The sequence below is a fragment of the Microtus oregoni genome, unplaced genomic scaffold (assembly GCF_018167655.1).
Source record: "Microtus oregoni isolate MIOR12 unplaced genomic scaffold, Mior012 000059F_ref0000304, whole genome shotgun sequence".
NCBI lineage: Eukaryota > Metazoa > Chordata > Mammalia > Rodentia > Cricetidae > Microtus > Microtus oregoni.
In genome coordinates, this window is record NW_024543835.1 from 4,721,109 (window position 1) to 4,737,208 (window position 16,100).

General features: G+C 40.4%; 1 protein-coding gene across 1 annotated transcript; it reads left to right on the forward strand.

Annotated features, from left to right (window-relative positions):
• The first annotated feature begins 10,959 nt into the window (after positions 1-10,959).
• Positions 10,960-14,917, forward strand: LOC121438961 (nuclear receptor subfamily 0 group B member 1-like). Its single transcript, XM_041639466.1, has 2 exons — positions 10,960-12,124; positions 14,673-14,917. The coding sequence occupies exons 1-2, from the start codon at positions 10,960-10,962 to the stop codon at positions 14,915-14,917; spliced, it is 1,410 nt and encodes a 469-aa protein (XP_041495400.1).
• Positions 14,918-16,100: the final 1,183 nt, after the last annotated feature.

The following is a 16,100-nucleotide window of genomic DNA, read 5'->3' on the forward strand; positions in this document are numbered from 1 at the left end:
AACATTTCCATCTGCAATTTACCACTCTCCATTGTAGTAACCTTGCAAATACTGTCTTTTAGCTCTTTGTAAAATCCATAATAAATTGTTTGGGGTTATAATTCTCACTTTATGATGTAAAATATCAGAACTTAATCTTTTGCAATGGTGTTTTGGTACCTATTATCTAATTTCTGTCTATTTTTCTCTTCCTCTATCATGCATAAACTTAAGTAACCAGTCTTCTACTCTATTTCTATAAAATCAAAATTCATGTTTTCACACGTGAGTGAGAACGTACAGAATTTGTTTGTCTATATCTCAATTATTTCACTTATTGTAGTATCCTCTGGTTCTATCCATGCTGCCACTAATAGCATTTCACTATTTATTATGATGAATAATATCCCAGTGTGTGAGTACTACACTGCTTTCATCTATTTATGTGTTGATGACCATCTTCACTAATTCCATGTATTGGCTACAAGGAATAATGCTTCAATAACTATAGTATTATAAATATCTCTTTGATAGGCTGATTTCATTTTCCATAGATACATATCCAGTACTGGTATTTGGGGGACCATATAGTAGTAATGTATGATGTTTTTGAGGAACATGGATACTGCTTTCCATAACTGCACTAAGCTGCAATCTCCACTAACAGTCTGTAAGAGTCTCCCTGTCTCCCTTTTTCTGCATAAAGTATTTTACTTTCGTGGTATATATATATATATATATATATATATATATATATATATATATATATATATATTGTATCAGCGAGGAGAGGGAAGTGGCCGCTTTTTTAAAGGGAGAGACACCACGCCCCAGTGGGCTGGTACCTCAGCGGTGATAGGCTGGAGGAGTGGGAGGACCTCCCGCAACAGTGGTTTAATATTTTAATTAATTCTATGAGAATTTCATATAATGAAGTTTTAAAAGTGTATAAAATATATTGTGTTTTAAATGAAATACTATAATTTGTGATATCACAGAATATTGTACGTCTTCCTCAGACTCTAAGGGCTATATTTAGAAATTTACTTAAGTATACTTGTTTGGGCCTCCCTTTCTTATTATATGTAAGTGACTGAGTGCTAATGAAAAGCACTATATGCTCCACTTTAATAAAATACAGCTGAGGTTTGCACAGAGAGAAGCAATGCATTATACAATTTACCCTTTTAATAGGACTTAATGGCCATGAAATGTGAAAGGATATGCTCTACTGACCTTTAATCAAAGAACTTTCAAAGGATACCTAGCAAATCAATATATAGTCATAATAAAAACCTTAAGTGAACTTTTAACAGATGCTAAACAAGTTCAGCCCATTTAACAAGTTGAGTCTATTTGGTATGACCTTTGCTGTCTAAAAAAAAGACATTTATTATTAAATTAAAGCTTATTTACAGACTTAAAAGATTCCAGTAATACACAAGCTACTTTCTTCTTGCACAAAAATCTAGATACAGACCTGGATGGAGGTGGGTGGTCCTTGGACTTCCCACATGTCAGGGAACCCTGATTGCTCTTCGAGCTGATGAAGGAGGGGGACTTGATTGGGGGAGGGGGAGGAAAATGGGAGGCGGTGGCGGGGAGGAGGCAGAAATCTTTAATAAATAAATAAATAAATAAAAATTAAAAAAAATCTAGATACAAGAGAAACACCAGAATATAATGTAGTGTTTCGAGGATTGGGAATCTTAGCAGAATTATTATAAAATATTTCAGTTCTCATTCACCTGCATTCTCTCCTACTTGTAGAATGTTAACATTAAATGCTAATATTGCTGAATAACTACTGAATCAGTTTTGAGAAAGGTAATTTCTACCTTACAGAGCACTGAACAAGGCTCATAGAGAAGAGAGGGCAGACACAGAGGAAGAGCAGGTGTGGGTGCTTGATAATTGTTTAGGTGAGTAACTATGGAATTGCCCATAGAATAACAAGGATTTGCTCAGCCAACAAGAGAATGGAAAGAAATTCCATTAATTCGGCCATGCACAGAAAACAGGGAGAATAATCAGGCCATATTATCCATCGTGTTCCATACTCTAAGACCTGCTCTTCGTTCTAGAAATGGAACAGAGTGCTTCAGTCCCTGTTTTCATAGGATGAATATTCTTGCAGTAAAGTCCACTAATCAAAAAAGAATTCAATGAAGAAGTATGCTCAGTAATAGCAGCCAAGAAAACTGCGGATGGAATCAGGCAGTATGGATAAAGAGTTCAGAAGTGGCATTTCTGACTAGGGGCTCAGGAAGAGCATATGTAAGACCTGATGGCAGTAAGAAGAAGTCAAGTGATGTGGAAGGCTATAATTTGAGGACTGTCAAGGAGATCAGATAACAAGGGCATAAAAAGCAAGTGATAGAGTTGGAAAGAAGAAGTCAGGTTCTTTAGTATGGTAAGGGCTATACTTTTATGGGAGCATAAGTCAAGGATAACTCACATTAAAATGAGGTATTAGGGTTCGTGCATCACTTTTTTTGTTTGATTTTTGGTGTTTTTTGTGGTTGATTTTGGCTTTTTTTTTATGTTTTTTGGTTTTTTGAGACATGGTTTCTCTCTGTAGCTTTGAAGCCTGTCCTGGAACTAGCTCTTGTAGACCATGCTGGCCTCAAACTCACAGAGATCTGCCCGCTTCTGCCTTCCGAGTGCTGAGATTAAAGGCATGAGCCCCTACTGCCCGGCTCCCCAGATCACATTTTAGCACAGAATCTGTGTAACCAAGTCTAGAGGAGGTTTGTGCAAAGTTTCATCTCAGAAATGTGTACATAGACCCAAGGTACTGAGAAATTCCTCAACTCTGAATATTTCAAAGTTGGAGCTGGTTCGGGAAATGACTATTATGTTGTTTGTAAATTGTCTTTTTCATCATCTGGAGGAGGAGGGTTGAGAAAGGAAAAGAGTTAGTTAGGGGAAATGATTATCCAGTTACGGGTAAATGTTCTTGCCTGCTTTCTCCCCTCAAGCCCCACTTCCTTAAAAACCTGAATATCTTAGAGTATAATGGCAACGTGGTTTTCAAAACTGAACAAGCTCAGCAGAGGCGTGCCGATGTGCTTATTGTATTACTTGAATCAACTGTGCCCTATCTACTTGGAGTCATCTCCTGGCAACCAGTTCTGGATGATAGGCCACAAATTTCCCCTGGCATGCCTCTCATCCCTTCCCTAGTTTCTTCTGTTTTAGACCTCTGATTATAGTGCAGGTGGTTAACTAGCCCCCCTCATGCCACTGTGACTTACTTCATACTGACTTATTTTGTACCACTATAAATTCATAGTTGAAGAGGACGTTTAACCTAATGGAATAGAAACTTATTGCTAATTCAGTGTTCTTTGTGGTGGATAATTCTGGAAAGCATTCTGTTATACATCTCTTGGAATACCAATAGAAACTCCTTTGGTTCCTTTAATAGTGGCCATGGTAACACACTATCATTCTGGTGTTTCCGTGGTTCCAATTTCATATTTCCTATACCTTCATTATTGTTCCGGAAATCATCTCTCAGGGAAGTCCTCATCTCATAACTTGTTTCTGAGACCTTGAGCTGAGTCAGTTTGTTTGGGGGTATTTAGAATTAGTTTTGGCTCTTCCTTTCTTTTTAAAACCCAACTATTCATCATGGCAAAAATATCAGCTTGGAAGTGAAATTTCTAGTTCTCTTCATTACCCATAATTTGCTTTGCTGCAAAAAAAAAAAATGAATTGTATCTGGTGAATTTTTTTTTCATTTCTGTTTGCTGTTGTTTACTCAAAGAAAATAATGAGATTGTTGACACGAGGCCTGAATGACTTACATGGACTGCAGGGATCTCTTACTGTTCAGCACATTTGTAATGTAAACGTATAGAGCCTTTTCAATGCACAAATTTGGTATAATTGGGAAACATAATTTCAGAAAACCTAATGCTACTGACTTACCTCACCATCTAGCTCTAACAATTCACATTTCTGAGGTACTGCTAATGTTTCTTAAAGATATATAACATTATTTTGTATCTTCTCAGCAAGCAAATAAAATGTGTTTGCCCTCACAGTACTGAGAGTTAAACTAAAAGCTGATTTTGTTAAGACAGGCAATCAGTATTCAACACACTGAAGGACTGACCTAATTGTTAAAAACCACACAATCAGGTGAAAGGCATAAAGGCTGAGCAACTTAATGAAAGTAAAGGAGAAGTAACTATGGAAGAAATTCCTCGCTCGTTGTTGCATTCTCGAGTTATATGTGCTTTCAATATGCCTTTTCACCGGCAGCGTAGATGTGATGATTGTGAAGAATAAGTTGCTAAGAAAAGCCAGAGGGGAAAACAAAATTTCCTAGGAATTACAGCCTCATATAGGACAGAAGTCTGTCACTAAAATTGCTATCAGAAACCCTGGATGTCAATGGAGTAACCATTTTCTAACTTTGTCCTATCAGTTGAATTGGTCTCCTTGCAAACAGCCAAGTCAATGAGACAATCATTTTCAAAACTGTAAGTTGGTCAAGTTCACCAAATAGATACTTTTACCAACATCTGGCATGAATATGGATTTAAAAAATCAGTAGATTTAGTAAAAAGTAAATCAGTTTGACGAATGTTACATTTGGTGGTTGATTAAGAAATTTGCTTTTATTTATTTATTTATTTGTTCATTCATTTGAAAAAGAAAACAAACTATCTCTTTTCATTATACATACCAATCCAAGTTCCCACTCCCGCCATCCACTCCTCAGAAAGGGTAAGGCACATTGCTCTAGGGGGAAGGTCCAAGGCCTTCCCTACAATATCTAGGCTAAACAAGGTATCCCTCCAAAAAGAGTAGGTTCCCCCAAACACCAGTACAAGCACTAGGGATAAATCCTGGTGCCACTGTCAGTAGCTCCTCAGTCTGCCCCAGCCATGCAACTGTCAACCACATTTCAGAGGGGCTAGTTTGCTTGTTCCTTCCTTCTCAGTCCCACTGGAGTTGGTGAGCTCCCATTAGCTCAGGTAGACTGTGTCAGTGGGTGAACCCATCATGGTCTTGACCTCATTGCTCATATTCTCACTCCTCCCACTCTTTAACTGGACTTTGGGAAATCAGTCCAGTGCTCGGATGCAGGTCTCTGCTTCTGTTTCCATCAGTTTCTGGATGAAGGTTCTATGGTGACATTTAAGATACTCATCAGTCTGACTACAGGGCAAGGCCAGCTCAGGCCCCCTCTCCTCTATTGCTTAGGGTCTTACCTGGGGTCATCCTTGTGAATTCCTGGGAATTTCTCTAGAGCCAGGTTTCTTACTAGCCTCATAATGGCTCCCTCAATCACTGAGAGCAACAATAAACAGAAAGTTGCTTTTAGAATATTTCAGGATCACAGTGATTAGGAAAGTTCTAATTTCAACTCAGCAACTGGAATCAACCCTTAAGATGGTTGATTACTTTTTTGATAGCTCATCTAGAAGGTAATATAGGTTTTATCTGAATTGCAGTTAGGGACAGACTCAGCATATGACAGGTTAATTTGATAAGTGTCCTTTTGTCTTACTATCATAGTGGCCTGAGACTATGGAACAAATCAAATGAGAAATTCTGTGTCTCCCTTAGAAGGTTATGTCTTTGCTAATCCTGTAGTGCCCAGCAGGCTAGCAAAACACACTGGTGTATTTGGATGATTTTGCTTCCCAAGGGCCATTTGTTCGAAAAAAAAATGGAAAGTGGAAATATGAAGTCAGTTTTCTCCTGACATTTCCAAGGATGAATACTTCTGAAGGACAAACAGGCAATCTCTCTTTAGAAACAGTCAATCCAAAGAGCTCAGAAAGTCCTTCAGAGTTGTAAATAGAAGATCAGATCACCACTTCAAGGGAAAATGTGAAAAAACTAGAAGACTCAGCTACTGAGAAAGAACAGGAACAATGAGCACATTACAAATTAACCTTTCTCTCAAGTTCCAGTCACATACACTAACGTAAAATCCAGACTCAAATGCACCAAATACGTAAGAGTTATCTATAATTAAAGTAAGACAAAATGGGTTTAAGTTTCTAGGCTATTTTAAAACATAGTAAATAAAATAAAATATTCTTAATGAAATCCTTGAAAGGCATTCAGTTAAGGTGCACATATTACAATTACTTCACAGCCAGGACTGTAACTTAATTGTTAGACAACTTGCCTAGCATTCCTGAGGCCCCTGAGATCAGTCCCCTGCCCTGCTCAAACCTATTGTAGTCATGCATGCCTATAATACAAATATTCAAAAGGCAGAGGCAGGAGAATCAGAAGTTCAAGGTCATTCCTGAGTACACAGCAGATTGAGGCCAGCCTGAGATATATCAGATTCTGTTTCAGAACAAAATAAACAGGAAAAAAATAGCTTGTAATGTTTTATTTTACGTACTACTCTGCTAAATGGCAGAACATCAGATGCAAACGAATATACATTTAGATTACTATATTCCCATTTGTACTTAACAAAGGGGCAGCAAACGTTTCTATAAATCACCAGAGTGAGAAGAAGATATAAAAGTCTTTTAAAGGCTTAACAAAGTAGGCAGAGACAGAGGAGAATCCCACATCAAATATTGATTTATAGAAATTTGTCCACATTTCATGACAGAAAAAGCTAACCTAAGGGTGATTCATTGAATTGAATTATGTATTTGGCAATGGCTCAATATCTAAACTATATAAAGAATTAAAAATTTTACATACCCAAGCTCCAAATAATCCAATTAATTAATGAAAAATGCTCCAACCAGACAGTTTTCAAAAGAAACACAATAAATATATGTGAAAAAAGTTCCATGTCCTTAGACATCAGGACAATGCAAGTTAAATCTACCCTGGAGCTCTCTTTCATTTAGTAATAATGTTTCTTATGATGAAAGAAAACAGCAAATGCCAGCAAAATTACAGGAGAAACCTAACCTATAAGGGTTGGTGGTAGTGACAAGTAATTCAACCCCTATGGGAATCAGTATGGAGGTTCTGCAAAAAAAAAACCTAAAAATAGAATTTCCAAATAATTAAGCTCTGTCACTACTAGGCGTATATCCCAAAGGAATCAAATTCAGTGGGAAACAGAGATACATATACCCATGCTTACCATGACACTCGTAAAAATAACGCTTATGGTACCAGTGTCAGTGTCCATCACTGGATGAATGAATAAAGACAGTGTAGCACACATGAACAGCGCAGTTGATTCAGAAATAAAGAAAAATGAAATCATACTGTTTGCAGAAAAAAAGAATGGAAGGAAAATGAACATGTCAGACAGAATAAGCCATGATGATTGCCACATTTTCTTTCTTGTATGAAACTGAGAAAAAGGACAGCAAATGAGTGTAATATAGGGAGTGGGCATGATAAAATATATTAAGTGCATTAATAAAATTGTCTCAGGAAGGCCATGACTCCGTATAATTCACATCTCTTAATAATAATAATCAAAGAACACTTTGAGAGCCCATTATATCTTGAGAACAGAGGAGTCCTAATTTTTAACTGCTAACTCAGTTCTCTTTTTGCTTTGCTGTACGGATTGTAACAACATTTGTACTAGGAGCTATGAATCTAACAAAGTCTGCTTCTTCCCTAAAGAGTCAGCAACACAGCGACTGTGTAGGAACAGGCTGCCTTTATGTTGTCAGATTACGATGTTCTTTCTTTCCAAAGTTAAAGTTGCCCAACAAGCACATTTTTGAGGATCTACTGTATGTAGAACATTAAACTAATTGGTAGGTACGGAGTGACAGATTCCTTGTATGCAAGCATCTTTGATATGGATTGGGAGAGACAATTGCTAAGCATTGTTTAACTAAGGAAACAGATCATCAGAGGCTAAGAAGAAAATAAAATTATAACTAGTGCCAGGTGGTGGTGGTGCACACTTTTAATCCCAGCACTTGGGAGGCAGAGGCAAGTGGATCTCTCTGAGTTTGAGACCAGCCTGGTCTACAGAGTGAGATCCAAGACAACTGAGGAAGTTAGACAGAGAATCTTTGTCTGGAAAAAAATTATAACTAGCATTTTGACATTAAGGTGAAAGACTTGGGTAGCCTGTGTTTTAGCTAGGCTGCTTGGGGGTTAAGAAAAAAGATTGTTAAGCAGCAATATCAAGTATAATTAATGCAGGAGCTTGAATATTCAAAATGACAATAATGGAATGGGCAATGAGTTAACATTGTCAATATGAATTCTTCTTGTAGATCTCACAACCCAGGTGTAGTGATATTTCATTTGTATTTTAATAAATAAAGTCTGCCTGAAGATCAGGGAGTAAAACAGCCCCACTGGCCAGTCTTTCACACCAGACAGTGTAACACACACCTTTAATCCCAGGAACCACACTAGTTTGCCATAGAAACTGGGCAGTGCATGCCTTTAATCCAAGTGGTGCATGCCTTTAATCCCAGCCCTAGAAAGGAATATAAAACAGGAGGAGACAGTTCTCAGTCTCAGCCTCATTCTGAGACTCCTGGAGGATCTCAGGATCGCCATTTCAGACTGAGGTAGAGGTAAGAGCCAGTGGCTGACTGTTTTGCTTTTTTGACCCTCAGGTTGAAGCCCAGTTTCTGTCCCTGGGTTTTTATTACTTGTGCTATACCCCTGAGTAGTTTGAATCTGGAAATGGGGATATAGAGGATAAGTGGGGACAAATGCTTGAATGGAGAATGAGGAGCTTCAGCAAGAGAGACAGCGTTATGATAGTGCTTTTCAGTATTACTTCTTGTTCCATAATGTATCCCCTGCTGTCCTAAAACTGAGACTTACCATGTTTAATAGTCTTCTAACTATTTTAAACAAACGAACTCATATATAAGAACTATATCCTATATACTACTGTCTACTTTTTACATGTAAGGTGCTGAGGAACTTTCCTATGGTAGGTTGAACAATGGGCCCCCCATAGGTGTGCAGGCCCTAGTCATAAGAAGCTGTGAATTTATTTATGGAGTGAAAGAGGTTTTGTAGATGTAATTAAGTTTAGGATTTTAAGATGGCAATATCCTTCTGGATTTTGTAGGTGGATTTAACACAATCGCAAACATTCATAAAAAAATCAGAGGTTAATATGGAGACAGAAGAGGGACTGATGTGTCCAAGAGCCAAGGAATGCAGGCAGAAGCCTGAGGAGGCAAAGCAATAGATTCTTCCTTTGAACCACCAGAAATGGATGGTGCTGCCATTTTAGTCTAGTAAAACTGACTTTGGATTTCTGGTTCCTCAAACTGTCATATGATAGATTTATGTTATTTGTGTTGCTGTTCACCACTACATTGGTGGTAACTTTTTTATAGCAACAATAAGAAGTATGTTCCCTAAGGCCATGGAACTACAAAATAACAAAACCAGGATTTAAATGGAGTTCATTAGATGACGGGGCAAGAAATTAAACCTCTGTAACATAGGACCTATCAAAGGTAGAAAACAAATTAACTGTTGAGTACTCTGCCCTAAATGTGACATCCATATCAAGCCTCCAAGACATAGGGTGTATTACATAAGCTATGGCAAAAAGACTATAAGAGAAGAATGTTACGAAACTCTTTCTTTTGTACAAAACAAAATCATTGCCATCTTGAACACATAGCAGTTATGGCTACCTATACAAGATCCACATTAAACAAGATAAAAATAAATAAATAAATAGATAAATAATAAAAAACAAGGAAGTAGGGGGACATGAATTGGGATGAAGAGGAGAAGAAAATCAGCAGGAGAAGGTGATTAAGTGATGGTAATAGGGGCGAATATGATCACAGTAAAGTTTGCACATGTATGAAATTGTCAAGACGACAACAGGGAAAACTGAGGGTGCCCTCAATTTTCTTATGTTTTCATGGCCCCACAGAACTGAACGGGGAGGGAACAGAAGAGGAAGAGGGAGAATGGAAACCAGAGAGAGAGGTCCCATACCAATTGCTGTGTTCTAATCCCCTTTCCTGTTCAGTAACGCCAAAGGCTGGTGCTCTTAAAGTTGGGGGGCTTGTGGGTATAAGAATTGGCAAGTTACACAAAGCCAGACGGCTGAATAAAGAGAATCCCCTATTCTCATGTGAAACTAAAGAAAGGAGGCTCCCAGAAAAATGCCCAGCATTCGGGCTTTCTGAATCTTGTTTTTGTCATTAGTATCTTAGGAAGGTTTGAAATGGACAGTAATCAGCTTTCTGCTTCTACAAAAGAATGAGAAGTTCCCACAGTAACAACCCTGCGATTGTTATGTTCTCACGATTCAGCTACAAGTGCATACTGTTCGCAACCCCTGCCCCCAGCTCCTTGACCCAAGCATCCAGGACAGAATCGGTGATTAATTGAATTAAATTGAACATTTGTTATTGACTGCTTCCACCAATAATTTTCACATTTAAAGTGCATATGTGCATTCTGGGGATGGATTTCATTAAAACTCACGTGCAGGTAGTTTGGCTGGGGCTGAAGAGAAAGCATTTCAGCCTCTGTGTATGATGCTGACGCTACTAGTCTAGGGTCTACGCTTTTCAAGGTCTTAGTAAACGAGAGCTCACCTTCCAAACGTTTTACAAAATGCAAGTTATACAAATTGTGATCGCTCCATAAAAGTTTATAAAGATGCCATAGAAATGGACCGTTTTCCTGTTTAAGCACTTCTTCCCCCAAAAAAGGAAATAGATTAGATGTCCAAAGGCAAGAGTTGGAACAGAGCCCTAACTCGCTGCCCCAGGTTCACTACTCTTCTCTAGGTAGGGGAAAAAAAGGATAGAGTGAAGAAGGAAGGGAGGGTCCACGAGCTCCAGCGCTGAGATGTTCCCCTTGGATTTCCAGCTTCTAAGGAGTGTTTGCCCCTTTGAACTTCTGAGGTCAGGAGCGCACACGTGCAAGCGCAAAGGCGCACCCCCCCCACTCTGCGCCCTTGTCCAGGCGGAGGAGGCGGACGCGCTTGCGTGCGCGCTCAGTATAAATAAGTCCCAGGCGGCAGCCACTGGGCAGAACGGGCAGCAGGAGCCTCTGGCCATGGCGGGTGAGGACCACCCGTGGCAGGGCAGCATCCTCTACAATCTACTGATGAGTGCAAAGCAGAAGCAGGCAGCTCCGGAAGAGCCCAAGGTGCGCTTGGGGGCTCAGTGCTGGGGTTGCGCCTGCGGCTCTCAGTCCGTCGTGGGTGGGGAGGGACTGCCCGGCGGGCAAGCCATGCCCCTCCTGTACCGCTGCTGCTTTTGCGGGGAGAACCACCCGCGCCAGGGCAGCATCCTCTACTCTATGCTCACCAGCGCCAAGCAGTCAAATGCAGTGACCGAGGCGCCCAGAGCGCGATTCGGAGCTCCGTGCTGGGGTTGCGCCTGCGGCAGCGCCGAGCCCCTGGTGGGCAGAGAGGGGCCGCCGGCTGGCCGGGCCCCCTCACTCCTGTATCGCTGTTGCTTCTGCGGAGAGGAGCACCCAAGACAGGGCAGCATCTTGTACAGCTTGCTCACTAGCGCCAAGCAGACGCACGTGGCTCCGGAAGCTCCCGAGTCACGTTGTGGAGGCGAGTGGTGGCAGCTGTCCTACTGTACGCAGAGTGTGCATGGCCCTGAGGGGCTGCAGAGAGCACAGGCCTTGGCGGTCCTGTACCGCAGCTACGTGTGCGGTGAAGAGCAGCCCCAGCAGAGCGGCATTGCCTCTGGCACACCCGAGAACGCGGATCAAATGCCCGCCGATCTGGAAGAGCAGCCTAGGGCCCCCTTGTGGGATGCCTCGTCTGGCGTGCAGCGTCCGTTGGCACTCAAAAATCCACAGGTGGTGTGCGAGGCAGCATCAGCTGGCCTGTTGAAGACGCTGCGCTTCGTCAAGTACCTGCCCTGCTTCCAGATCTTGCCCCTGGATCAGCAGCTGGTGCTGGTACGGAGCTGTTGGGCGCCCCTACTCATGCTTGAGTTGGCCCAAGATCACCTGCACTTCGAGATGATGGAGATCTCTGAGCCCAGCGTGCTGCAGAAGATGCTCACTACCAGGCAGCAGGAGGCCGAGGGCGCAGAGCCTGCAGATACCCTGACCACAGAGCAGCCATCCGCGGAGGCTGTGCACCTGCCCTCAGCTGCTGCAATCCAAGCCATAAAGAGCTTCTTTATCAAGTGCTGGAGTCTGAACATCGATACCAAGGAGTACGCCTATCTGAAGGGGACCGTACTCTTTAACCCAGGTAAGCCTTGTGCACTGTCTCTCCAGGTCAGAAAAGCACCATCCCTACACACAGACACTTAGGAATTTTCAGCGGCTATAGGCGTGTTGGAGCCCACGTGACGCCTCCTGATGCGAAGCTGACGGACACATCCTGAATACCCTGCCAAGTGGGTGAGCAGAAACTCCGTACTAAGTGGATTGGGTGAGGAGTAAGCTTTTTACTTGCCCCCCCCCCTCTAGTTTTATTATCTGCTGCTACACAAGTTTCTGCCTTCGTGGGACATGGCTCTCTCTTCCCTCTTTAGCTGCCCGTGAAGTTCAGTAACATAACTTTTAAAAACAACAAATCATTTTTGCTCATTTCACACATGCTCTGCTTACATTCCTGTTTTCCAAATGTGCCTTTAAGAAGAGTTTGTGTTGTGTGCAGGGGGGGGGATGGAGGGGGGGTGATAAGTCTTTCTAAGTTCCTCCCCTTCAGGAGTTAGTTAGTAGTTCAGCCCGCCCAGATTCTGCAAGTCTGCAAAACACAAGTAGCTCAGGTGGTTTTTTTTTTTTTTTTTTTTTTTTTTCGAGACAGGGTTTCTCTGTGGTTTTGGAGCCTGTCCTGGAACTAGCTCTTGTAGACCAGGCTGGTCTCGAACTCACAGAGATCCGCCTGCCTCTGCCTCCCAAGTGCTGGGATTAAAGGCGTGTACCACCACCGCCAGGCGCTCAGGTGATTTTTTTGAGACCACATGAGAAACAGTTTTCTCCCTCTTTACAGCAATTGTTAATCCTGCTCTATTGAGATTCAAAGTGGAGACCAAGGTCTTAGCTTTCAGAAGTTGGTATTTCCAGGAGTTTCCCACTTTCCTTGACCCTGTTTCATAGCCTTTGCCTCCCCTTAACGCACACTCCTCCCTCCTCCCACCTTCCTCCCTTCTCCTCCCTCCTTCCTTCCCTCTCTCCTCACTCACATTCTTCCTCTATTTTTGAGTCCTCTCCCAATAGGAGTGTATCCCGCCAAACTGTATGTTTTTAAATAATAATAATGCACCCACATTTGTGCAAGGTGTGACGTCTATAGAACATGGGGCCTCTTTCCTTATTACCTTTCTGTATCCCCTTGTTTTTATGTTTAAAACTTTACATATAACAAAGATACACAAGGTTTTAAATTATATATGAACATGTAACTAGGTTTTAACATAAGGAGCTAAGTAAAGGCTAAGGTGCTATGTAAACTGTGGAGTCCAGCAGTTTTATCTATCTCCACTGAAGGGAAGTTTTGTGTGGGTAGAAGGGTACAGGTACCAGGGTGGGGCAGGAAGATGTGAAGAGGAGTTGGAAAGAAGGGCCAAACAAAACAGTACAAATGAGAATGCCATAAGGAACCCTCTTTGTTTGTACCCTGAAAAGATTTTTTTTTTAATGCAAAGAAAAAGAACTTGTCACTTTAAGGAGAAGGCCAGTGACTGTGCTGTGAAATGTGACTGGGTGCCTTCACAAAACGAAGCTTTGGCAAACTGGAAGTAGACCTAGAGAAGCTTTGTCAGTGGGATATAAACACAATCAGATAGAGATTAAAGCTTGAGTTTCAGGACAGAACCGAAAGGAGGATGTTAATACGTGGATTGTTTTAGTTAGAATTGTAATCTAGATAAGTGTTTATTGTGTTCCTTTTTATGATTTGATATGTGTCTATAATAGGAATGTTTCTTTTCTGTCATGGTTTTGATTTTTAAAGCATCATGTTTTAATTTGAATTTTTTAAATTTTGTAGAAAAAGGAAGGAAAATTATATCATCATTTAACTAAATCTGTTTCAAAGTTACTTTCAAATCATCTTACACTCTGTGATGCTTTTATGTCTATCTTTGAACCTTTTAATACCACTAAGAAGATACTTCTAAAAAGACTTTTCTGTCAGTACTTTTCTCCAAAAGAACCCTTTGGAACATGAATTAGAATCATATTTTTAAAACTTTTTTCCAATTTGGAAAGCATGGTTAGTGAGTAAAATATTAATCCTTAGCATTTAATTCATTATGAACCTCTGAAGTAAACATCACCTTGGAGTCCAATAATACAAAACACAGAAGTTCGTGGTTTTGAGGGTTACAATCTCATGACTGGAAGTAGGTATAATTGTGGAAAGGAATGGTAAAATAGTTGCAACCTGGCAAAACTTCATATCATTATCAATTGGTATATTTTTCATAGGTATATTTCTCTTGAAATAACATCAGTTTCTTTCTCTTTTCACAGAACATGATCCGGAGCTGTGATGCATTCAGTTATATTCTAAGTGTACTTTTGTTGGCTCGCCACCAGTGTTGTCTAAATGTGCTCAAACCTACTGCACATTCAATAGAAATCAGTGCATGTTCTTTCATTCTTAGAAGTGTTGTTTCTGAAAACTTAGGTCTGTTTTTATCATGTTATTCTTGCCCCCAGAAAGCACTTTTAATCAAGAAGCTGGAGCCCTTTTTAACTGGAAAGGGACAAAAAAAATCTAATGTTGAATAAAAACGTAAGATCTCTGTATTGAGCTATTTGAAATCATGTGATTTTTCTACTTCCAGATCTGCCTGGCCTGCAGTGCGTGAAATACATCCAGGGCCTTCAGTGGAGAACCCAGCAGATCCTCACCGAGCACATCAGGATGATGCAGAGAGAATACCAGATCAGATCGGCTGAACTGAATAGCGCCCTTTTCCTGCTGAGATTCATCAGTACTGACGCCATCACTGAACTCTTTTTCAGACCCATCATTGGCGCAGTCAGCATGGATGACATGATGCTGGAAATGCTCTGCGCACAGTTGTGAAGGCATGTGGGCCACTCAAGTGCACTCTCCCATAGAAGAAGAAAATGGTAGCTGTAGGCAGGAGAGTGCTAAGTATAGTGAAAGCAAACTTTCTTGTATTTTTCACATGCATAGTATATTTGTATTTGATTGAAGAAATACTTTAGTTATAGACAATGTAAAACCCCCTCTGCTCCACACTGGTTCCTTATAAAGGAAAACATTTGCTAACAATAACATAACTCCATATATCTTTAAGATCGCAGTACTATGCTAACAAGCTAATTTCACAAATGCAACTTCTCTTTCCATTGACCCAGTCAAATCAAATTTATAACAGTAAGTTTTAATAAAATTTAAAGCATTAAGCATTAATTAGAGAGTGTGTTCTTGGTGTATGCGTCTTCATTTTTTTTTTTTTGGTCTTTCAAGACAGGGTTTCTCTGTACCTTTAGAGCCTGTCCTGGAACTAGTTCGTGTAGACCAGGTTGGCCTCGAACTCACAGAGATCTGCCTACTTCTGCCTCCCAAGTGCTAGGATTAAAGGCGTGCGCCACCACCGCACAGCTGCATCTTCAATTTTTTAATGTAGCTAACATAACTGAAGGTATGTTTATAAGTAACTTCAAGAGATTTAACAGTTTGTCAGTGCCAAAGAAAAGTTATTTTGTCTAGACTCATTTCTACCTCCATTAACTACATAAAAGATTGTCGTTTTTCCTACTTGAGACTCACAAGGTAATTTATGTTTTGAAAATGAAAAAAAATATTTTCATAGCTTGAGTTTTGAATTTTTCTATATACAATTATGGGTCTGGACTAAAGTTCCATAATAGGCCCACATTCTGTCAGGGGGGCATCATCATTTCAAAAAGTTCAACTTGACCATAAAACCCTAATTATATCCCACCATTTAGGTACACTGTTTGGTAACTATGAAATTACACCATCCTGACTTGTAATTATGAAGTTGCCTCTAGCAACTCCTTTAAATATAATCTATAAAACTATTTCTTCCTTGTCGCAGATAAAATTCAAGACTTTATAAATCTATTCACTTTGAAGAAACACATTGCCTATTAGTAATCAGCTAACCTGGTCCAATATAAAAATTCATTTAAAGGGGTCTTTTTAAAAAATTGAGACAGGGTCTTCCTCTCTTGCTAAGGTTGGCCTGAACTCAGAATGTATCCTAGGTTGGTCT